This window comes from Anthonomus grandis, chromosome 2, assembly GCF_022605725.1.
Source record: "Anthonomus grandis grandis chromosome 2, icAntGran1.3, whole genome shotgun sequence".
Lineage (NCBI taxonomy): Eukaryota > Metazoa > Arthropoda > Insecta > Coleoptera > Curculionidae > Anthonomus > Anthonomus grandis.
The window spans coordinates 44001819-44028599 of NC_065547.1; the positions used below are offsets into that span (position 1 = coordinate 44001819).

A 26781-nucleotide genomic window follows, 5' to 3' on the forward strand; every position below is an offset into this window, starting at 1 on the left:
ATTTTTATTCCGTACTTCATGGTGACTAATAGGTCTTACTCACACTATGTGCATTCACGTTACGCCTCTTACTCGCACGCTCTCAGCATCTTTCCCCTCGCCTGTCAAGGTCTTATGCTGTTCAGAACCGCCTGTCGTTGTACACATTTATTTGAAAAGACTTACTCAAACACATACTTAAATTTCAACTTTACATGAGAAATTTTATTTCACCCCCTAAACTATGCACCTTTCAATTCACCTGGTAGATACTTTTGATTACTAAAATCGCCTGTCAATTTTTTTTTCATAATTATCAATAAACAAACTAAATTGTATTAAATTTTGAAGCTTACAGAAGTAAGTTTTTTTATGTTATTTATTTTACATATTAAAAAATTAAAGGGCTAATGGCGTGGAGGGCTGATGCCTGCCAGGTCATTGTTGTTGGCCTTGGTGTCCTATGACTCATCACTCCACAAATTTCTAGCCTTACAGGAAGACCGTTAGTCGGAGGGTTCACTAGCTCTTGGACTAGAAGGGTGCGGGCGTGTCGCGAAATGACGATGGTGCAATAGCGTATAGCGACATCGAACAACAATGTCAAACAATATTTTTCCACTTTCCAATGGTATACATAGCTTTAAAACAAACTACTAAGGAGCTAAGAGAGAAATGCTGTTATATAGCAACGTTGCTGATGCGTTAATGATATTACGGAGGATATTAAACAATTAACGTTAGCATGCCTATCAGTATATGAGTTACATAAATGCAATCAACAAGGGCGTCGCCAGAGAGGGGCAGGGGGGGCAGCTGCCTCCCTAGAGGTTAACGCTAAACCAGTCATCCGGCTAATTGAGACTTTACTTTTAAAAACGTATATTTCGTAACTTATCACTTATTAATTGCTAATTTCACTTAATAATTAGGCAATTAGGTAACTTCAATCTAAGATAAGGCTTTACTATACCTATACATATTTACATTTCGGGGGCTCGAAGCGCTCGCAAGTGAAAAGCGAATTGAAACGATTACGCTCACTTTGAGCCAAGAACCTACGGATACTACGGAAAACGTACGACTTTGCCAAAGACGCCCAGTATCTGAAAAGAAAATTTAATCATTCCTGGTTAGAAATGTACTCACCATGGTTAGCATACTCCCTCCAACAAAAAGGAGCCTTCTGTAAATTCTGTACACTATTTCCACCCAATCTGAGCTCCGTTAGAGGTGTTTTAGGTTCGTTCATTATAAGGCCGTTTTGTAAGTTCAAAGATGTTCATGAATACTGCAGAAAACACGCAGATATTCACTTTCATAAGACGGCATTGGAAGCAGCTAAATCTTTTCTTGATAATGTGCCAGTAGATGTGCAAATTAACAAATACTCTCAGGAAAGTCTTGAAAAAAACAGGAAAATTATAAGATCGATTATTTCCTGCATTGCATTTTGCGGATCCCACGACCTAGCATTAAGGGGGGCAAGCTATGGTGATGGAATTCTGGAAAGGCTGTATAAGATGCGAATTGACGCAGGAGACACTATTTTAAAAAACCATCTTGAGCATGGAAAGGAAAATGCAAGTTATCGATCGGTTGACATCCAGAATGAGATTATCAGTATTTGTGGAGATGTTATTAAGGCCGATTGCATCAAAAATGTGAAGATATCGCAAGCATATAGCATTTTAGCAGACGAAACAGCGGACAGGAACAGCTCTCAGTTGGCATAAGATATTTTGATGAGGAAACCACAACATTGAAGAATCGATTGCCATGGCAATAAACGAATTCCTGACGAAAGAGGATCTCGATCCAGATAAATGCGTTGGTTTGGGATTCGATGATTGTTCCACGATGTCTGGAAAAAAAGGTGGCGTTCAGGCTATTTTGCGTAAAAAATACAAGAAAGCACTATTTTTTCATTGCTCGTCACATAAACTCAACCTGGTAATCAATGATCTGAATGCTCTGCCGGAGATCCGAAATACAGTTGGGGCCATCAAAGATATAATTACATTTTTTCGTGAATCGGTTCTAAGAAGAAAATTAATACCCAATATTCCCAAGCTGTGCGAAACAAGGTGGAGCGAGAAATACAAGAGCATCAGAGTTTTTAAAGAGAACTTTTGTGATATAATGGAGGCACTAGAAATCCTGTCTCGAGATGGCAATATTGCGACAAGGAAACATGCATATCAGCTCCATGCTGCAGCTTCCAAAGTTTCGTTTATTTTTAGCCTTGGATTGATAGCCAAATATTCCGCTCTTTTAGAACCAACAGTAAACGTGAGGTCCATAACAATTCCTTATTTGGACTCAATTATAAATTCCCTAGAAATACGATTTTCTGAAGAAAATAGACCATAATTTACTTTGTCAAAACTACATCCTGCGCAAATGAAAAACATTTCTTTGGAAGAACTTGAAGAGGCTTGCGAGGAATTTAAAAATTTTTACGGTGTTACAAATATCCAATATGAGATAGAGCTTTGGAAAAAAATATGGGAGAAAAAACCTGACAAATTGTGGACATCCTCAAGGAAACTGATGATTTCTTTCCTGAAATTAAGAAGGCTTTACAGATCCTTGTTGCATTACCTTGTACGACTTGTACAGTTGAAAGGTCATTTAGTAGCCTTAGGAGAATCAAAACCTGGTTGAGGAGCACCATGTCTGAAACTCGACTCAATGGCCTCGTTATGATGAGTGTACACAGGCAACACATTTTTAAAAACTTGGACGATTTTGTTAACAAAGTGACTAACGAATTTGCAAAGAACCCTAGAAGATTATGTTTCATTTGATTTTCATGTAAATATTTTGTTCGGTTTTTATTTTTTTTTAAATAAAATTTTTGTTTTTTGTCTTTAGTTCTTTTATGCTGCCCCTCCCTAGTTTATCGGCTGGCGACGCCCTTGGCAATCAAGTATTAGTTTCATTATAGTGTGATAATCAAATTTTTTCTCCTTTTAGACCGGCGAAAATAACACAAGACCCCTATCATGACATTTTGAACAAACGTTGAAAGAAATAAGCGTAATAGTATTGACGTCATAGCTCTGCGGTTATGGTTTTTTTACTGTTGTTATTATTAGTTAGAGTGGATCTTATCTCTGGTGTATTTAAAAGTACATTATATTAATTGCAAGATATAAATACGACACGCAAGTTATGTGACTTTTCAAGAGAACTTCTATCGCGAGACATAACGAGAAATTACTCACAAATTAATACCAAAAAAATGCTATAATTAATTTGACTCCATTTATAGTTTGTTTTGATTCATCAGTCGTATCCGAATAATTAACTCTATAAATTTGACATACTTTTAATGTTGTTTATGTGATTTTAAAAGTCCAAACCACTTTCAAATATTAATATGATGTCACACAATTACGCACTTTTGGGTGCAACATTTTCACGTCAATTTAAATTTATTTTCTTGATGAATATCAAACCTGACATTAAGCTGATGTCAAAATACAAAATTTCTCAGTACTTCAAGAATTACCTTGATCCTAAATAAAAAGGCGAGAGGGAAAAGGAATATTTTAGTTGAAATTTCAACAGTTATAGAGCAACAGTTGCTAAATACTAACTTATACGGGGTTATAATACTTATACTTTTGGTAAACATTAAATATATGAAACACTTATGAATATGTAAATATGGTAATAAAGCATATTTATTTAGATTTAATGTGATAGTATATACCTGTGAGAGTAAGTAATTTTGAAATAAATTAATCAGAAATATAGAATGGGTATTATTTAATAGGACAGTTTTTTATTTAAATGAATATTTAAATTATTTATTATTTAAATTTTGCGATGAATACGCAATCAAAAAAAGAATGAAGAAGTTAAGATATATTTTTGTTTCGGAGATAAACAATTTTTTTATATATATGTTTAGATAGGCCAATGATAAATAAAAAAATAGAAGATTACATATAAAAACAAAATAAAAATCAAGTGACAAAATTTAAGGAAAAGAGCAAACATTTATGATATATTTAACCGAGCTGATTCTCTTTACTAAGAGGCGAAGCTCGATAGGCTTTAAATATCTCACTATGTATTAGACTCGCTTAACATTAGGGCAGCAGGTCAAATGAGTTGGGAGTTACTTTAGAGTTTAGACAGTAAACATATGTTTTCCATTTTTAAAAATAAAAAGTAATTGTCTTCCAAAGTTTGAGATGCCGAGGTGGCTCGATGACGTCACAATACACAACTCATTTAACCTCGAGACAACCGCATGTTTAATTCAGCGTAATTCTTAGCCGTTGCGGGGCGATTTTTGTTGCGTTTTGTGTACTATGGCGTCACGCGGTCATTCAGCTTGGCGTACAAGAAACTGCACAGGTTTGTCACTTCTCAAAAAAATGAGGAAAAAAATTTTTTTTATTTAAAATTATAAATTAAAAAATTAAATTAAATTAAATAAATAAAATAAAAAAATAAATAATATCGAAATTGTACCATATTTCTGACATAGGACACTTCCTAATTACGGTGAACAATAGATCCAAGATGGGGTCTGCAGCTCCATGTTCTCCACGCTGCAGTCATAGGACCGAGGATCTCATATGGATCCATGGTATGAAGAACGCCCAAAAACTGGCTAAGTTGCTAGGACTCTTCTGTTTGGGAATTATTGGAGACATTAAAACAATACCTGCATCACCTCTTAACACTTCTTGGGCTCTGAGCACGATATTGAAAGAAAGGCCATGGTTCTGCATAAGAGGATGAAGGATAGCGAAGAATGGCACGATGTTTACTTACTTAGGACAAGGCCACTGGAAGATCGCACTGAGGATTTGAAAGAACATACCAATTCTGACATCATCAATTACTACAGGAACTTACACTAAGACAACGAACCAAATCAAGGAGCTTAACGGTTTCCAGACCTGGCACACATGGTAGACAAGCGACAAAGGCGGAAAGCACCAAGTCTCAATATGTAAGGATAAAAATGGACACAGGAGAATCCTTTCCGCTAGAGAAACACACCACAGTTTTCCAAGCGGAGGTGTTTGCTATACTTGGAATGCATTGAAAGGTAACGAGAGGATTTGTAGGGTAAGGGCGCCCATATTGAACCGCCTCCCAAATTGAACCTCCTTAAAATTTCCCACTACGAGAGAACCTAGCGCCGTCTATAAATTTTTTCCAAATCAAGATTCCCAGACCACTTTATTTCGCGGCACGTGGTTTCTTTCCACAACAACAGTGTTCGTGCATTTGTTGATGTGTTAAGAAGCCATATTTTATGTAAATTTTTCGGTGTGTACCTAAGCAGATTAAGACTTCATAAAAAAGGTAAGAGCAAATGTATTAATAACAATAAACACTACATATTCTAAGCAATATTTTAAGCATATTTGAATGCATTGAAAATCTATTCGTTTTAAAGTATCAGGTTACGTTTAAAATTTTGTCCGATTGCTCATGTTGAACCCCAAACGGTATCCTAAGTTGAACCGGGGTTCAATTTAAGCAACTGTTTTTTTTTTTTATAAAATATTTATCTAAATGTAATAAATACAGGGTATAATACTAAACTGATGGTCAATATTGATACCACGTACTCTTGAGCCAAAAAAAAAAGGTTCATGTAATATTTTTTCTTACGGCACTCCGTATCCGAGATACAGGGTGCTTTGGCTTTTTTTACTTTAGTAAAAAATGCCACATTTTTATTCAACTAAAAAAAAAAACGGTACGCTTTTGCTTTTTTAAAATAAAAATTATTTTTGTAATCTTCCATTAGTTTTTAACAAAAATGTCCTTTTAACTTTTTTCTGTGCAGTGAACAATTTCCGAGTAAAAAAATAAAATGTATTTACCTGCATTTGCTTCATCCTTAAAGATGCACAGGTCATGCAAATAAATGAATTTTATTTTTTTACTTAAAAACCGTTCACCGCACAGAAAAAAATTGAAAGGACATTTTTGTTAGAAACTAATGGAAGATTACAAAAATAATTTTTATTTTAAAAAAAGCAGTAGCGTACCGTTTTTTTAGTTCAATAAAAATATGGCATTGTTTAATTTTAGCACCTTGTATCTCGGCAACGGAGTGCCGCAGGAAAAATTGTTACCTACATGAACTCTTTTTTTGGCTCAAGAACACGTGGTATCAATATTGATCATCAATTTAGTTACACTCTGTATGTATTTTTTTGCAGATGGCGAAAAGAGGAAATTATGGAAAGTGGTCGGCGGCCGATTTGGAGAAGGCATTAGCTGCCTATAACTCTGGTGAAAAGGGCTTGAATAAATGTTATCGGGAATATAACATTCCCAAAGCCACACTACTTCGGCATGTACGAGAAACAAATAAAATAGCCAAGGGTACAAAGAAATCGTTTGGACAAAGTACTACATTTGACAGTGAACTTGAAGAACTAGTTTGTGAGCGTATCGTTCAATTTGCAAACTGCCTTTTTGGATTGACTATACGTGATATTCGAAAGATTGCTTTTGATTTGGCTGAAAAACACAAAATCCCTCATCAGTTCAACAAAGAAAAAAGAATTGCGGGTAAGAAATGGTACTACAAATTTATGAAGAGACACCCCAATTTATCACTGCGTCAACCTCAATCCACTTCACTCAATAGGATTAAAGGATTTAACAAGGAAAACGTTCTGGAATTCTATGACTTACTGGAAAAATTGTGTGATGAGCACAAAATCGAGGCAACAACCATCTTTAACATGGATGAATCTGGTTTTTCCACCGTAGCCAAAAAATGTCAAAAGGTTGTCACGGCCAAAGGATCCAAGATCGTCGGTTCTGTGGCTAGCGGAGAACGTGGTGTTAATACAACAATAGTTTGTTGTGTGAGTGCATCAGGCTTTTACGTGCCACCTATGATAATTTTTAAGCGCAAGAGGCTTACCCCAGAACTAGGTAATAGAGCTCCACCTGGAAGTAAAATCATGATATCGGATTCCGGATACATCACCAGCGAGATATTCGTGAAATGGTTGCAGCATTTCATAAATACGGTTCGTCCTACAAAGGACAATAAGGTGCTACTTCTGCTAGATGGGCACACAACACATTGTAAAAATGATGATGTGATGCTTTAATGCCAAATGTTACTCAGACAAACGACCAACATGATGCTTCGGAAATTGAAGGAACTAATCGGACACTAAGGAAGACAGTACAACGGGACTGCTCCACGTCTGTGTTCGAACCACCAGTCCTCGATTTGAACCAATCTTCAACATCCACGGCATCACTATTAGATGAAGTCGCCCCTATACCCAAAACAGTTGTAAATGAGAATGTAACAAAAAGACGTAGAGGCATTCAAAAGTCAGTGGAAATAACTAGTAGTGCTTATAGGGACGATCTTGAGGCCAGTGTGGGAAAAAATAAAAATAAAAAAATAAAAGAACCTGTAAAGGAAAACAGGCTAATAAGCAAAGGCTCAAAAACAAAAGACTTAATGAAACAGGAATCGGGAAAATGGTTCTGTGGGGAGTGTGAATTGGACGAATGCAGGGACATGATTCAATGCCTAAAATGCAAAACATGGTTCCACTGCAGCTGCGTAGGGGTAGGTCCCAAAAAAAAAGTATTTTTTTGTAATTCGTGCGTTTGTTAACGGTTCTTTTTATTAGTTTATAAGTTTCCTTCTATAAAACTAAAAGTTCTGTTCTGATTCTTTGTATTTACCTAACCTTAGTTAATAAGCCTTTATTTTCTTACATTAGTCTAAGCCAGAAAGTGTTATCTTTTTTTCTAAATTGGTCGACGTAATCTTTCTCTTCGAGTTTTCTTTTTTGAGAATAAAAATTTTGTTTTTGCAGGTACTGATTCTCTTTGGCAATATTGCAAGCCAGTGTTAATTTGTATAAATGGTTTATTTTATAGAAATAAAGATTTTTATTTATTTTTTGGATGGCATTATTTCTTCAATTTATTATGCGTTTCTTGATTCCATATTGTGTGTAGGTTCAATTTGGGACACCGAGGGTTCAACTTGTGCAACCCGTTTCCCAAAATGAACCACTTGCAAATATTTTTTTAATATCAATTTAAAAATGTGTTGACATTCCAAAAATGTCATTTATGGTCACCAAATTTTAATAAAATAGCCAGCTCATCTTTCAGACTCTTTAAATTAATTATTCTAAATTTATTATATAAGTAACAGCCAGTTTTGTCAAAAGTAGTTCAATATGGGCGACCTTACTCTATCTACTCTGATAGTCAAGCTGTCCTCAAGGCATTTCTGACTGACAGCAAACAAAGAATTGAAATTGAGATGGGTCCTAGGATACCAGGATGTTGATGGTAATAGACAGACTGACGAAGTAGTAAGACAAGGTTCTGTTAGGCTCTTCGTAAGCCTTGAGCCGTGTCTTCATCCTATTAAAAAACAAATTTCCCAGGAACCGAATAATTGGACCTGGTAAAAAAATAAAGAAGAATGGGAGAAGGACAAAAGCACGTCGACATGCCAAGGAGATAATACCAGATCATGACGACTCTAAAGTAAGGCGACTGCTAACAAAGAGACTACAGGGAATCAAAGACTTGGTGGGAAGCCTAACTGGATATAACATCTACACCTTCTTGCTATAAGAGAAAGTTCACTCTCACAATGTCCGAATTGCGGTGCATGAAAGGAAACTTAATACCACCCATTAGGAATTTGAGATGGGTGGAGGCGCCTAAGAAGGAAAAATGTTGGAACAATTTCACTCCAACGGGAAGGTTTTAAAGATCTGAATTGGGACAACGTGCAGACTTTTATTAAGAGGACAAGTGAAGTCCCATGAGGATGAAGGCTTACAGGTGGAACCACTTACCTTAGGTTTGGTGAAAAAGGACCTTTTAGGCCTACTTGACGAGCTCTAGCTTCCCCACCCTTATTACTAGTACTACAACTATTCGTCTAGTTTTCTATATTTCCAAAATTCCTAAGGCAACTAACGATAAAACTGAATTTTTTACATGACTTTTAGCATTTCGCTAAACACCACATGTACTTTTTTTGAAAGCTAAATTAAAGTATCCTGCATATTTAGCTAATATTTACAAAGTGTAATAAATTAAATCCGTATAATGTCGATGCTCTCGCATTTGCAACGAACTGCCTTGACATTTCACAAACTGTTGTGCGGTACTTTTTCAGAATCAGATAATTTTATTGTTATTATTCAAATGACGTAATGGACTACTTTCTTGGCCACATTGATTTTTTTTTAAACTTAAACTCCCCTATATTTTATATACCCTGCCATAAATAACCAGCTGTCGCCTTTGAAAGTTTAATCAATACCCTATACATATAGCGACTTATATGAAAGCACCATAACCGATAAATATATTCTAATTATGTACTACACGCTCCAATAAGGCATTATCCATTATACCAAAGGCTTTTCATGTTATTTGATCAATACATTATCGCATTAAGGGTGTCTACTTTATTGGGGCACGAATATGCCAGACGGTTGTTTTGTGTGCATACCTGTATAGCGATTTGATAACAATCAATTTGCATGAGGCTAAAAGAAAAAAGGGCGTATTAAAAAAGTATCATATTTGGGGCAAACGGGTTTTCGTGCAAACGCCAAGTCGCATATTTCACATTTTAGGAATGACTTTACGAAAATATTAAAAGTTACAAGAAATTCTCCCTATTAACTGCACGCCACATGTTAATCGGCCTTAGGTTTATATAGAGGTTTTTACGCCCCCCAACGAGTATATATACGTATTTTGTTATCAGCATTTGCATGTCGAGTCATATTTGTTTTATTTTTATATGATTTTCTTAAGGTCACGCCGGACGTCTTCATGTTTATCAAGAAATGACGTTTTCATGACGTCAAATCCAAAGAAATATTCATTAGAAGTGCGTCAAATTGACTGCGTTCATATTAACTTTGCTGAGGTAGAATAAATGCGCAAATTACTTTCGTCAGAATTATTTAAACGAATGTAATAACAATCACCAGATAACAAGTTTGGAACTATTTTCTTTGATATAAAGCCGCAATATAGGGTAGGGTTGCCTATATTGGACCGGCTCCTAAATTGGACCTTTGAAGATTTGAGCCGACAACAAGTGGCGCCATCTGTCAATGCCAACTTAAACTACACCTCGAAAACTGTTAGAGTTTCAACACGTGTGCGTCTGTAAACAACGGTTGAGGAAATATTAGTGTTTTCGTGATTTTTTAACTTCCGATACAAATATACTAGTACTTACCGTTCAAGTAAGTAATCACAACATTTATAATATCATTATTTCTCAAGATTCATTAAAGAGGCATAGGGGTTAGGCATAGGGGTTATTTTAGTGACCTAACCTCCAAATTGGTAAAATCCGTTGTGGGTGAAATTTGATATTGTTTAGTTTTGAGAACGAGGTTCATAAATTGGACAGCAATTGACTTGTAAATTGGACCGGTCCAATTTAGGCAACCACTTCCATTTACTTAGTTCTTAATATTTTTTTTTCAGAATGTCATCACGCTGTAAATACGGCAAGTGGAGCACAGAAGATTTAAGCAGTGCTATTTCCGCTTTTCGTAATGGTTCTTATGGGCTTAATAAATGTGCAAGGTTGTTTAAAGTACCTAAAGCTACACTAAAAAGACATCTCGAAGAGAAAAACAAACGGGCAAATAATTCAATTAAAAAAATGGGCAGGTTTAGTGTATTTAATGAAGAAGTTGAAGCAGAATTGGCTAGGCATATTTTGATTTTCGAAGAGCGAATGTTCGGGATGGGCATACGAGACGTCCGCAAACTGGCATTTGAATTGGCAACAAGAAACAATTTGAAACACAGTTTCAACACAGATAAACGTATGGCAGGCAAAAAGTGGTATTATGGTTTCATGTCAAGACATAAAGAAATATCGTTACGGCAGCCGGAGAAAACATCAATGGCAAGGGCTGCAGGATTTAGCAAAGTACGAGTTAATAAATTCTATGAACTTTTAAAAAAAATCTGTGAAGAGGATAAATTGACCGCCACACGCATATTCAACGTCGACGAGACAGACTGCTCAACCGTACAACGGCAATATCAGAAAATATTAGCCAAGAAGGGAAAACATCAAATTGGGAGCATTTCTAGTGGAGAGAGGGGGGCAAATACTACTGTGGTTTGTTGTGCAAGTGCAGCAGGGCAGTTTGTACCACCCATGATAATTTTTAAGAGGAAACGTTTTCAAGAGGAATTTTCATTAGGTGCTCCGCCTGGCAGCATTGTCACTATTAGCGATACTGGATATATCAGTAGCGATCTTTTTGTGACATGGCTTAAACATTTCATTGAAACAGTTAAGCCCTGAGGCCCCTGTTTTGTTATTGTTGGACGGCCACAGCACCCACAGCAAAAAATCTAAAAGCTCTACAAATTGCCAGGGATAATGGAATTAGGTTGTTGCAGTTACCAAGTCACACAACACACAGACTCCAACCGTTGGATGTTGGATTCTTCAGAGCCTTTCAAAATGTTTATGGACAATGCATTCAAAAATGGTTGCGAAATAACGTGGGTCGAACTGTATCAATGTTTCAGGTTTCCGGGATAATTGGAGAGGCTTATGGGCTTGCTGCAACAGTGACAAACGCACAGAACGCTTTTCGTGCTAGTGGCATTTGGCCTATAGATGAAAATGTTTTTAAAGAATCTGATTTTGCAGCTTCAATGATGTTTGACAGTGCATCAAACTCTAACCATGAATCCCAACAGGAGGCATCCTCTTCTGAAGAAGATAATATTCCATTGGCGCAAGTCGTTAGGTCGCAAGGATTACGAACGAAAAGAGCAGCATCAACTTCCCTAAATATTTCAGTCCAGGTTATTTCGCCGTTACCTATAAATAAATCAAAATCATCAAAAGTTTGCCGCACCCAGGACGCAGTTGAATTGACTAGTTCCCCGTACAAAAACGAACTTGAAGCAGGAGCTAAGACATCTAAAGCAAAATCGGTTAAAACTACTTTAAAATTTTCAAAGATTAGTGATAAAAAAAAGGTAGCAAAATTAGGTGGAGCTAAATCGGACAGCTGGTATTGTGAAATATGCGAGTCGAAGAAATGATCCAGTGTCTTAAATGTAAAATTTGGTTTCATGCAAAATGTGTCAATGTATCGCTAAAAACTAAGATATTTTATTGTTCAAACTGTAAAACTTAAGATTATGATTTTTAATATTACATAATAATAAACATTTTTTACATTTAGGTTAAGTTTTTCAGTTAAAAAACGTTGAATATTAGTTTATGTTATGCTAATATATATAGTTTTTCGCGTTCCTCATGTTTAAATATAGGTTTTAACATCGGTCCAATTTAGGGCGCTAATGGTCCAATTAAGGATACCGGTATCCCAAATTGGACTTTTGTTTATATTTTTTTCATTTGAAAAATAAAATATTATAAAGTACCATGTATCTATTATTTGTGAATTTTTGGAATATAAACAGTACTTAGTAAATGATTTTTATAATAAAATTTTGAAATATTTATTAACATGTGTAATACAATAGATGTTTGAAAAGTGGTCCAAATTAGGATACCTTACCCTAATAGGGATGAATATGATATTTTAATGTTAATTATGACAGAAATTTGTTTCCTAAAAATCTTCTTTCAAAAATTAATTGGTTATCTTAATTTTAACTCTTACAAGATTGAAAGGCTAGAATTAGTAGAGAAACTAGGGGCAAGACGGGATCATGAGGTAAGATGGGGTACCCCGATTACATCAAAACCTAAAAGTGTGTGACCACCTTTATTGCCTAGAGTCACATGTCCGGACAATACCTGCGCTCAGTGCATCCGAGACATTCGGTCGGTACGCCTCTGCTCGAGTTACAGCCAATTTACCATTTTGACCTTCGTTGATCTTATTTTATGGCATATTATATCGCTTGCCATAAAGTGTGCAAAAAATTTAAGTGAAACTTATTATTCCTACTGCAGTGTACCTGTATAGAAGCATCTTTTCACAAAAAAATTTGTTGGTTATATTCGCCTATAAAAGGTAAGAAAATACCTTTTGAAAAACACGTGCTTTGGGGCAAGATGGGGTATTCAATCTCCATCTTTCCCCAATATATTTTTTCATGAAAAATTCAACGGAAAAATTGATTAGTTCAATATTGGTCAATTAAAATATTATTTTATTTGCAGCAGAATGGTTCGCAATTATAAAAAGAAAACAACGAGAGGAGAGTGGTCCAAGGAAAGCATGAAACAAGCGATTGAAAAAGTTTTGACCTAAGAAATGGGTTATCGTAAAGCTGCGTCGCAATACTCTGTGCCACAAACAACCTTGGAGAGACATATCAACGCTATTAAAACCAAAGGTGAAATGAAATTGGATCTATCTTTAGGGCCAATTACAACTGTTTTCACTAAAAAGGAAGAAAATGAATTGGTCGGATATTTGAAAGAAATGGAAGCAAGATTATTTGGACTTAGCATAATGAAACTGAGAAGTTTAGCATACCAACTGGCCGTCAAAAATGGCAAGAAACATAGATTTAATGAAACAGCCAAACTCGCCGGTGTTGACTGGGTTCAAGGATTTTTAAAACGCCACAGTGATTTATCTATAAGAAAGCCTGAGGCAACCTCAGCTGCTAGGGCTATGGGCTTTAATAAAATTTCCGTCGCAAAATTTTATAAGCTTTTGGGTGATGTTTTAGATAACTATAAACTAGGACCAGATAGGATTTATAACTGTGATGAAACGGGAGTCTCTTCGGTTTCAAAAACAAAGTCAAAGATAATTTCACGCAAGGGTAGGAAGCAAGTTGGGTCGCTATCCTCAGCTGAGTGAGGACAAACAGTTACAGTCGAGATTTGTGTTAGCGCAGCAGGGAATTATATGCCCCCGATGCTAATCTTTCCTCGGAAACGGATGAAAGCCAAATTAATAAATAACTCGGCACCAGGAACAACTTTTCATTGCAATGCCAGTGGATGGATGACAACAGACATATTTGTCTCATGGTTCAAAGCTTTCGTTCAATTCAGTGGAGCAACTAAAGACAACCCGGTGCTATTTTTACTCGACGGCCACTCTACGCACACAAAGAACATCGAACTTATAGACGTTGCTAGAGAAAACGGTGTGATTATAATCTGCTTCCCACCTCACTGCAGCCGATGAGCCTCAGCCGTTGGATGTTTCTTTTATGAAGCCTTTGAGTCTATATTTATGACCAAGCTGCAACAGCATGGCTTAGATCTAATCCAGGTAGAGTTATTAGCATGTTCCAAATTAGCGAAATTTTTGGTAAAGCTTTCATACAAGCTGCCACTATGTCTACAGCGATTAACAGATTTCGGAAATGCGACATATGGCCATTCAACTCTGCCCTTTGAGTAAGCTTGCCACATTATTTCATAGTCCGTTACATAAAACTCCAGAGGTAAGTAGGTCGCCACCTAAAAGAGTTTGCTCGAATCTTACAGAAAATGTTTGCCGTGACTTAAGTACCAGCTTTGAAATCTGTATTCCAGCTCAGATAATGCCTGTTCCTACTGTAGAAATAAAAGCCAGACAAAATAATTGCCATGGCCGGCCATCCTTACGTCAACGCCGTATAAAAGAGAACTTGAATATCTAAAAACTTCTAGTTCCGAAAGAAAAAAAAAGCAAAAAGTGGTTAAGAAGAAAACACAGATCAAAAATAAAATTAAAGAAGCAAATGGTGCTTCAGAGAATACAGCCGAAGACGATACCGAATGTTTATACTGTGGTGATAGGTATGTGGGGTCCACTGAAGGATGGATAGCTTGTCAAATATGTCAAAAGTGGTCCCACAATTCTTGCGTCGGAGTAGAAGAAGATGACTGTGAAGGAATGCAGTATGGCACGTTGCAATTGGTTAACGTTTCGTTGCTATGAAGACGTTCCGGTTGCGATTGAGCAAAGAGTCGCGTGCTGCCACGTGCTTTTTTGTCTGTCTCGATTTTTATGGATTTATTCAGTGGCGGAGCTTTTTTCCTTTCTTACCTTTAGTGATAGCTTAGCAGTGTGTTTATTTACGTTTCGTTCAAGTTGTATTATTCGTTGTTTTGTTATCTTAATATTTGTTGTATGGTACTTTTGTTAATAGTTTTGTGCTTATTTTATCGTTGACATTGAGATTTTTGTTAAAATGAACAAATTTACACGTGGAAAGACACTAAATAGTCAAGCAAGAGAGGTTGTGGCAAATGTTTATAGGTAAGAAATTTTCATTTAAACTATGTATCTGTTTCATTTTAATAAAATATGCATTCAACCATCATTCCAGTCGCGAAAAAATAAAAATACTTTTATAGGTCGCGAAAGATTTTTTTAAAATTAATTCTACTTAAAAATAATAATAATAATAATAATTAGTTTTTTTAAACAGCCCACCCTTTTTTGTGTTTATAGGATTTGCGATGAAGAAGCAACAAATAACTGTTATTAATTGCCAGTAAAGCGAAAATTGGAAAGAGTGTCGCTATACACTGGTGTCGACATTTCCAGTGTTAAAAAAATTCACAAAGAAGATGTAGAAAGGATGGAAACGGACCCCAATAAAATGCTTTCGACTCCAGGAAAAAAAAGATCCAGCCAGACCTTAGTGGAAAAGGACGAAAATGTCGACTTCCAAATAATAAGACATCTTATTAATAGGTTTTATTTAGAGTTTAAGGTTGTGCCAAGCACAAGAAAATTACTTCAAAAATTGCGGGAAGATGGCAACTTTCCTTATTGCCGAGAGACACTAAGGAGATTACTAAAATCTAATGGATTTTATTGGCGTAAATGCCAAAATAAAAGAAAAATTTTGATGGAGCGGCCTAATATGTTAACTCTGAGATATAAGTACCTTCGGGAAATTCGAAAATATCGGCAAGAGGGACGAAATATTATTTATTTGGACGAAACATGGATAGACAATGACCTGACTTTTAAGAAATTTTGGCAGAGTAATACCGTTTCCGGAGTCATTAGTAATATATCATCTACAGGTAAGGAATAATCTAATTAATTAAAGTAAATATTTTGCTATATTATGTGGTCGTGGAATATAATTTGTAATATTTATAATGATGTTTTATATCACTGAATTTGAAACAAAATTTTAGGTCGACTCATAGTTGTACATGCAGATTCTGAAAATGGCTTTATTAAAAATGCCTGTTTAATATTCAAAGCTGGACTTGCTACGGGTGATTATCATGGACAGATGAATAGGGAAAATTTTACTCGATGGCTTACTGAAAAACTTCTTCCTAACATTCCTGCCAACTCGGTTATTGTCTTGGATAATGCTCCCTATCATTCTGTTCAGGAAGATAAGACTCCAACCAAATCAGCTCTAAAACAAGATATAGTGAATTGGCTTACAAAGAAAGGTTATTAATTAAATTGATATTTTGGTATATGCAGTTATATTTTGTACAAAATATAATAAAATAAGTCCTAATTTGTAGTCAAATAAGTCTAACTTTAATTTAAATATTGAGGTATGGGTCCTGAGAAAAAAATACTATATTTTAGACATTTTATGTAACAACTTTACGATATAAATATTTCTTGGCATAATCATGACCCAAAAGCCAGGAAAGTCGATCTCTTTGATCTTGTTGTCCTCCATAGACCCCCCACTGATCCACTGACACCACCTTATATGTGTGAACTAAATCCTATAGAATTGGCATGGGCAAAGGTTAAATATATCATAAGAAGCAGAAATATCACGGGAAATTTTTCCTTAACAACCTTAAAACAAATTACTGAGGAAGCAATTTTATTAATTTCCAGGAAAGATTGGCAAACATTTTTCCAACATGTTAGAGGTGTTGAAGATAAATTTTGGGAAACAGATGAGATTATGGAGAAAATTGAACCCATTATAATTACTTTGTCCGCTAGTGATGACGATACCGACGACAGTGACGATGATATAAGTGAAGAGGAAGATGATTTTGAGAATTAATAAAATTGAATCCTAAAAAAATGAAAAATACACTGTTTATGTGTATTTTTTCTTAGTTTTTTTTTTTCGTTTCAACTCATTGAAACGAAAAAAAAAACTAAGAAAAAAAAGTTGAGGGGTTCATAATATCAAATTAATTTGCTCCATAGACAGCATTAGCGAAAAAAACGGGGGTGGCTATTTCGCATTGGATCACCCTGTATATTATGATCTCAAAATACCTATATGCATTGTAAAATACAAACATCAAATACAACAAAAATATTAACATTTTACGGAATTATTTTTTTAACTTTCAATACTTCCGCCGCATCCCGCATCGCATTGGACGGTCACGACGCACTTCAAAGCATTCAGTTTGGATCGAAATTTAATTGGGTTGGTACATTAAATTTATTTCAAAGAAAAATGTTCTCGAAATTTGGTAATAGTGAATTAGCAACGCCAGCAATTGCATTTAATGAAGAGGAAGAAATCAAAGTCAGAAATAAAAAGAAAAACTTGAGAAGAAAATGGATACACGGTGCTTGGAACGCAAGGACTACTTAATTTTTCTACTAAACTTTTTAATTTTGATTAATGTAAGAATTTTAAATTGTGTTTGTCGGTATATGGTGTTGTTTTGGTGTCGTGCCATTTCCGTACGTACTATTTGCGTACAAGAGTTTTTAAGGATCATTTAGTGCCATATCTGCGTTCCACAAGCGGCGGTTCCCAAAGCAGGAAGTTTTAAAAATTATACATATTTAGTTCAATTTTCGTATAGCAGTTAATTAATATTTTGATAATCATATAAATTGAAGCCTCCACCCAAAATAGCCGAGTTTTTTATGCACTCTTCAAAGAAGTTTAAATATGCATTACATTGTTTATTAGAGGCACTAATTTAGTAGAGGCAAACATTATTTGCCTTTTCTTACTTAATTAAAAACTCTATGTAACGCAACGCAACGCAATATGAACTATTTCTGATGAGCTATTTGATCATACAGTGATGGAAACTTCCTTATTTTCTCTATTAACCTTTCAATTTCCATTTTGAATAGCTAAATTTTATTGCTCGTTCGAGACCGTACAACGCACCGTCACCGTTGAAAATTAAACAAAACTATTCCCACTCGTCACGGATGTGGTGCATGCTACATGCTCGGGCACGGTGCGCTGATGTTAAGACTTCGCCATATGATTACTATAGTGTTGTTGACAATCGAGACACGGCCGAGCTTCGCTGCGGGCACGGTGCGTCCTCGGTACGGATATGTGTGCCCCGACCTTTATATGTGATGTTTGTAAACAAACTCGTTACCCCCATCTTACCCCGAAGGCTGTCTCATCTTGCCCCGGGTAAGATTCCATGGCAATGCTAATTCAAGCCTTTCAATGTTCTAAGCTTTAACTTGACGAAAATAAATAGACTAAGGCTTCAGACCTATATATGTGGCAATCTTAATCCTTTTCATTTCTTTTTAGATCCTTTCTTATTAATTTGCTCTAGCCAGGTATTTGTGTCTGGATTAGGGCAACATTAGATAATAGAACAATTACAGCCCCACTGCAAGGAAAAGTGCTTAAATCAGGTATGTAAGCTACGGCTTGCTAGCAGGGAAAAGAGAGAAATACTCAAATTTTAAAAATTTAGTTGCATATAATACCTACTAACTCACTTCTGACAATCATTAGCTGAAACAGAATATTATTACTCTATAGAAAGCAACCTTCCTCGGCTTCTTTGGGTGTTTAGTTATATTTTCTTTTATTTTCCTCTCATAGTAAATATAATAATTTTCTGCTTTGATTTGAGTTTTGTTTTGGCACTAAAATTCGGTTTAGATGTTTCATTGTTGAACCTAGAATAAATTGTATGCAACAATCCATTATATTGTGTACTTATATACATCTTTTAATTAACTTAATCCGGATCTGACTGGTTATAATAATAATAATTAAAAATTGTTATTGGTAATGAATATAATATGTTCTAAAACTAGAAAATTATCACGTACGTATACTAATAATTTTAAATAACAATAACCAGGTACGCGCGTACCTCATTATAGCTCTTCAGTTAAAAACCATATAATATCCAATTGTTGTTAAAATAATAAACATAAATTGGCCTTGGGTTAATTGTAAAATAAACACTGATTTCTACGTCCTCTATGAAGAATCTCACAAATTGGCAATTTTTTCATCGTTTATAAACAAATTACCAGAATTAGCTTTGCATCATGCTTCCGCTATTATCGTTTGTTGGCTTTGATATAATAATAGATTAAAATAGCGTTGAATAAGTAAAACTCAATAATTAACATATTTTAAACGTTGCAATATTAACGATATTCTCTAATAAATATTCAGTAAGTAAAAATAAAGGTACCAGGAGCCGGATTCCTAATTGCGAAAAAGCATTGACATGCTTTTGTTATCACTACAGCAAGTTGCTCATTTAATCCGTAAAAAATTATAGTTTTTTTCGTTGTTTTTAGAAACATTTACGTAAAATGTAATGATTTATTTATTATCTATTTGGCAATTTTTCTTTACTGTTGCGTTAGACAGTAAATTACCATATCGAGCAATTATTACAAAAGTAAACGTCGCAAAGTAGATTATTATGCACCTAATTTTTTTGTGTCAGTTGTTACGTTACTGATATTGGTAGTGTGACAATACGCAATTAAAATGAAAATAGCATTAAATTAGCTCAATATAACCCCCAAATATTTCCAGTGTTATGAAATTTCATAATTCCAATTATTGTAATGGAAACACCTAGAAGGCTTGGGTTGAGTGAGAGAGCATTATCTTAAGGAATGAAATATCTGGCTCACCTAGCAATTATCAGCATGGGTCCTATGGAGAAGCCAATTATCCATAAATTCTTCGAAGTACAACCTTCAAATTTTGAAATCATCTTGTATAGTTTCGTATCCATCACACATTAAATAACTGATCAGATTCTCTTTTCTGGATTAAGTTATAACCTACTTAGGACTGTAGACCTAAGCTGTGAAAATTTCGTATACACTGATTTTGCTGAGGCATTTGATTGTCATCCATTAAGTCTTGTTGTCTAAGCTTTTTATGATTAGAGTATCTAAAACAACGCTCACTTAATAAGAACATTTATTAGTTACTTTTATTGGCTATATCTTTGATATTGTATAAAGATTATTAAATTTTACTAGCCAGTACTCAAGGATCCCTCGATGCTAGGAGGCCAGTGCAACTCGGCATATTGGCGCGATTTTTAAATCGACATCAATAGTAGTAAATAAATACAGTGTCACCAAATATTTCTAGTAGTCCAAAGTGATCATGTTTAGTTAAAATAAATAAGTTGACTATTTTAGTCCATCGAGTGTTTTCATTCACACGAACAGGTAAAATATTAATACTAATTAAAGCAGAATTTCCCATAAATCTAGTTAGTTATAGAATTTTATTAAAAAAACTGCTCTCTAACCGCAATAAACTTCCATATCTAGGATTGTTATACAAATAAAATCCATAGACCACCACAATAAATATGGACTAGTTCACACACCCATAAATTTTCTATGTATGTATGTATGTAGGCTCGTGCGTGTTCTCTTCCTATTTCTCCGAAGTTGACACCATCCATTATTCTTATCGGACAAATCCGTAGGTACTTAATGTAAAGCGATATAAATCATCACACAGGACAAGCGTGTACTGGGTTCTCATTATCAAGTTCGCAACCTGTTGCGGCCATATATAAATATCTGGTTTGAGAGTTAACATCTACTATTAGTTGTTAGATGCTAATTGGTTTAAGTAAAGTGCTACGATGGGTGGTTTCGAAATAGGCTCTTATAATCTTTATTTTTATTAATAAAACTGACCCATTTAATTCATTTTTATCATGATTCGCTGTTGAGTTTTTATTAATTAGCTCTATCGAAATGATATAAATCTTCAATGTATCTTAGGAGATTATATAAATTCACTGTGATGATCTAAAGTTTTCCCCATTCTTGCAATTCTATTCTACAATTCTATAATCTTGGCCTTCTTCACTACTATTATGGATTTAATTTTTTTTTATAGATTACCACTAGTTTAAGTATACTAAATGCATTAAATCATAGTCCATATGTAATACGCCATAACAGAAAACACTTCAATTAACAAGTTATTAAAGACGAAAAGTGTGTCATAAAACCAAACCAACGCCACATCTGCAACCGCCAAATATGCCGATCCATTGGTCATGACTCGACATTAATTTCCGACTTTTTCTCATTATTATATCTATCCGGCACGGATTACCGTTTAAGATTGATACTTTTTTTTGCATCAGCTGCTAGAATTATTATCTAAAGTGGGTCAGCGTTAAAGGATTCGGTAATTTATCAGATAAAGCATGTGACGGTATCAGATGCATTCGAACAATCGGAAAAGAAATGCACCGCCAGTGAATCTACACCAGTGTAATGCATTTCTTAGAAGCGGACGTGACTAAATTACGTTTAGAAAAAAAGGGCGGAAAAGTGAACGCCCTGTGGCCATTCGGCATCGGTACGAGAGTCTGTATTTAGTGTTGCGTAAATTAAAATGGAAGAGCATAAAATATGCTCGAGAGACGGCTTTACTGTTAGTTCATCATGAGTTGAGTGGCATTGATGGGTCGATGGCAGTCGTTTAGGTTTATTACTTGGACATAAAATTGTGATTATAGAAAATTATTGTATAATCAGCCTTGATTCGTGAGAACTGCAGATTTTAAACTAGACAAATGTAAGAAAATAAATTAAGGATGTGCAGTCATCGACAATTAAATAAAATTAAATTCTACTTCTTGAGCTAGAAGTACGAGGGTGGTCCCACAGGTACCCGACCCAAGAAAGAGAACACGAAAATTGTTCAACATAATCTTCTTTCAGCTCTATACACTTTTCCCAGCGATGTTTTATAAGTTCGATACCCTTTTTATAATAAGAACTGTCTTGCGCCTCGAAATAGCCATTAACTGCAGACATCACTTCTTCATCGTTGGAAAATCTTTGACCAATGAGCCAGTTTTTTAAGTTGGGAAACAGAAAATAATCTGAGGGGGCTAAATCTGGCGAATAGGGTGCATGAGGTAGCAATTTAAACTTTAATTCATTAATTTTGGCCATTGCAATAACGGATTTGTGAGCTGGTGCATTGTCTTGATGAAACAACACTTTCTTCTTAACCAAATGCCGCTGTTTTTGCTTGATTTCTTCGCTCAAACGTTGCAATAAGTTCGCATAATACTCGCCGTTGATAGTTTTACCTTTTTCAAGATAGTCAATGAAAATTATCCCTCGCGCATTTCAAAAAACCGACGCCATGACCTTGCCTGCAGATGAAACGGTTTTCGCCTTCTTTAGAGCCGGTTCTCCCTTTTGAGTCCATTGTTTTGATTGTTCTTTTGTCTCAGGTGTGAAGTGATGGACCCATGTTTCATCCATGGTTATGAAGCGATGCAAAAATTCTGCTTTGTTGCTGTTAAATTTCGCTAAACACTCAATTGAAACATAACATCACGACAATGTTTTTGCTCGAGTGTGAGCAAACGCGGCACCCATCTTGCACACAGCTTTCTCATGTCAAAATTTTCAGTTAATATGCGATGTACCGCACTTTTTGAAATGCCTACTATGTCCGCTAGCTCGCGCACTTTCAGTCGACGATCATCCAGTACCACTTTGTGAATTTTCTTTAAAATTTCTGGAGTCGTCAGCTCATTTGGTCGACCACTGCGATGCTCGTCTTGGCAGCTCGTACGGCCTCGTTTAAACTCTGCTACCCAATATTTTACTGTTGTTAACGAAGGAGCAGACTCACCCAGAGTAGAATCCAGTTCAGCTTTTATATTGGCCTTTCAAATAAAAGTATTGTATTACATAACGATGACCAATTTTCTCCATTTTCACAAATTCACTGAAAACGTTCACTATTGATGGCTGCCAAACAAATATTAAACAACATGGCGTCTTCAAACTTGAAACATATGCTTTATAGATTATATACTTTCTAATACACTGATATTTTTCAAACTACTATCGACATCTCTAGGTCAGGGCGGGTACTTCTGGGACCACCCTCGTATCTCCTTGATCAGCAAAGTTACTAGTGAATTATATTGAAATATTGGAAAAGATATGGTATGATACCAGAAATTACATCTCCGGAAAATGTCAGTCTTACTGCTAATACAGAGAGTCAAATAAGTTAGATAGAGAAGCTGCAACAGCTTGAGTTCGAAACTAAATATCGGGCCCAGAAAATTCGATATTTCATCCATCGGGCATTTCCGTCTGAAGGATTGAACATGAGCTGAAGAGGTAAAAGATTAACAGACCGATCATTGAAATATTAGGATTTATAAGATTATTAGAATAATAAAACAAATATTTTAAAGTGCATGCATCTATCCCAAGTAAATTGCAATTTTGTCTCATTTTAGGTGACGATGACTTTCTTTCATAAATTTTAACGAAATTCTTAAAAGTACAAGAAAACTCACAGATCTAACGCAACCATCTTAAATTCTTAACTTAATGTAACTTCCTATTTTGTATTTGTAAACATAACCTCTCAAAAATTTTAATTGTTTTGTTTTCCTACAACTGGCACAACTGAACTTTGTCAGAGTGACCAACATCGAAAAGACACAATCACGCAAAATGGCGGCCCCCTAGTAGTGGTCATTTACTTTTCATTAAATTGACAGTCCAGGTATATTTATTAAGTTCGTGAGTGTAACACACCGGTATGAAGGTTAAATGTGACGGGGCGGAATAGTCTGCCATCCAAGATGGCCGATTGATTTTGATTGACTAATTTTTGACGTACATCAAATATGACAATACTGACGTTAATGACATTTTAATTGTCGTATTTGACGATTTTTTTTTTAAGTTCTCCTTGGGTGGAAAACAAGCCAAGCCTATATCATTTTATTCCAATTTAAAGGTTTTAAGTAATTTTATATACAACCAACATAACAATTTTATATTTCATTTACATCAACCCCACTGACTTGTGACATCCTTACCCGATTGTGACTAACCAAAAATCAAAAGTTATATTTTGTTTTTATTTGCTTATACTAAAAAAATAAAAAAGAAAAAACATAGATATTAACTTGTACATGTGTATTTGTGTTAACTGTTAAGCGTATAGTTAATTTTAAAAGAAAATAAAATTCTATTTAAATATATCTCATCACTCGTCAGTTATAACGTCAGTTTTAACGCATCAACTTTTATAATTCTGCAAATTACTTTAAATTTAAATATCAGGCAATAGATCAGTCTTAAATTTCCCGCCACACGCCACCCAATGGTTGCAACCGTCTTTGTCAACAACGTCAATAAAGCTATCAACAGAATTTCTGTCTGTTCATTAGGCAACACGCATTTCTCTATATTTGTGTTCTGTGGTGTAACAAATAGGGCAGACATTGATATTGTTATTCTGGTACAGGCCGGAATACCTATTGGCAATTCAAATTAAGATCCCAGCGCCAGGTGGCGGTTAGCGGAACTAGTTTCTGCCACATTATTTTCTAATCTGGCTTTTTATCAAGATCTTTTTATTGTATATAACTTTATTTGTTATTATATTATTGTAGTATTTGTGTATTTTTGTTGTGGTTCGTTTAAAAGACTTGCAAATTGTGTTGTTTTGAGTAGTTTCATTCGCATTGTTGGGTAACTTTATAACAATAAATACTTGATTTTTTTGATTTACTTTTCTTTTCTGTTAATTTTAAAACATATGGCTCAACTAACCCTTAGCCTTATGGAATACATTGCTTACATTGGTGGTAATGTCAATTCAAGGAGAGTGAAGGGGAAAAAGTTGTTAATGCAGGGCATATAATCTTGTACGGAAAAAAATAACTGTCCGACTTTTCGCTAAAACTTTCTGCTCTTTGCTTGCAAACTAGTGCCTTGCAGTCAGATCCTCATGAAATGAATTAACAATTTCTAAGGGGTTTGCAGTAATTAAACAAATGTAAGTACCGCACATGTAAAGCTGGAGCTGGAGGAAAATGCAAACATATTTCGGCTTTTTTAATACTATTGACCAGGTAATATATTTTTTTAATTATACATACATATTTTCAAATGCTTTTATATTTTATAGGTTAAAAATCCTTTCTTTTTTTTCATTTCAAGGAAAAATCTGTTGGAGTTTGAAGATATTTCACAAACACAACTTTCTTGTGCTTGGTCTGGTAGGAAAAAAATAGTGCAGGATAAATATAAGGCTATTTCTGTACTTGAAATGCCTTGCATTAAATCAAAAGTTGGTGGCCTGCTTGTATCACCAAATATAGATGACCAAAAATCCATGTTGGAATTTTTTATTAAGAATTTACCAGACTCTGCTATTGCAAAATATTCGTAAGTATTAAAAAATATTATTATATTACCTATACAGGATGTTTCAGTATAGTACTGTATGTAACGTAAGGCGTTAATTCCTTATGATATTTTATAAGAAAAACTGCAATTAGATAAATGATATACAGGATGTCACCAAACATTCTTCACAGTTTTGTTTTAGGAAAGGACGTGTCAAGAATGATTCGGAATTTATTGAAAATGAGAATGATATAAGCATGACCAAAACCATCAGTTTGGATGAAGTAGGCAGTGAAATTTTAAATAATGCTGCACAGTCTGTTGTCTTAATGGAAATTGCCAGTTTAAAGTTTAGTTTTTCAAGTTGCTGTGAAACTCTTTATCATGGTATGATGAACGAAAAGCAGGACATATTATTTAACCTCGAACAAAATTCATACGAATGGCATGAAGCCAGAAAATATAGAATTGCGGGTTCTAGGTGTTATGAGATCTACACCTATAAAGAAATGGATAAGGACATGAAAAGTAAAAAGTACTTTTGGCCAAAGTCCTTTACCAACAAGTACGTAAAGCATGGGCAAATGGATGAAAAACCAGCGAGGGAGTGTTTTGTATCTAAAACGGATTATAAGGTGATAGAATATGGTATGATAACATCTCCAGAAAATAAATGGTTAGGCTTTTCTCGAGACGGTGTGGTGTTAAATACTGATAGGAATCCAATAGCACTATTGGAAATTAAGTGTTTATATTCAGGTACCTAACCGTTTTCTTTATCATATATCAATGTTTAAAAATAAGATAACATACTTTTTAATTAAACTATAAACATATATTTTATTATAGGTATCACAATGTCCATTGAAGATTCCTTACAATCATATAATTTTATTTTAAAAGCAAATGGAAAATATATGCTAAAGGCAAAACATAAATACTATGGACAGGTTCAACTAGGAATGACCATACTTAATTTACAAAAATGTTCTCTGTGTTTATATGCCTCTTATGATGACAATTGTGTCATAATGGAAGTGGAATATGATTATACATTTTCAAGAACAATGTTGGAAAAAAGTAAAAACAATTATTTTTGTAAAATGTTACATTCAGTATGTGAGGATAAATAGATGGCTAATTGTTTAGTCCTCAAAAGCTTTGTTTGATTTTTAAAACTAGAAACCTCCTCATAACTATGTAATATTGAAGTAATAAAAAAAAATAGGTATATTAAATTAAACCTTAAGTAATAGTAATTAAAAACATAAAACTATGCTTATAAAAATCTTTCATCAGATAGAATAGGGGCTGAAAGATTAGTTATACCACAAATAATTAAAAATATTTCATCAATTTTTGGAACTAATGACCATTGTAAATTTCCACTAATAATTTTTTCTAAAAATTTTTAATCTCTGATTAGATCTTTCAATAT

General features: G+C 34.7%; 1 protein-coding gene and 1 long non-coding RNA gene across 2 annotated transcripts; both read left to right on the forward strand.

Moving 5' to 3' along the window:
- Positions 1–264: 264 nt before the first annotated feature.
- LOC126750590 (uncharacterized) lies at positions 265–3379 on the forward strand. The gene is made up of 3 exons (XR_007665765.1): positions 265–339; positions 470–718; positions 2959–3379. It is a non-coding gene; the product is annotated as an uncharacterized LOC126750590 (long non-coding RNA).
- Positions 3380–20024: 16645 nt separating this feature from the next.
- On the forward strand, positions 20025–26476 carry LOC126750576 (uncharacterized). Its single transcript, XM_050460223.1, has 3 exons — positions 20025–25382; positions 25546–26102; positions 26193–26476. The coding sequence occupies exons 1-3, from the start codon at positions 25264–25266 to the stop codon at positions 26474–26476; spliced, it is 960 nt and encodes a 319-aa protein (XP_050316180.1). The 5' UTR covers positions 20025–25263.
- The last annotated feature ends 305 nt before the right edge of the window (positions 26477–26781 follow it).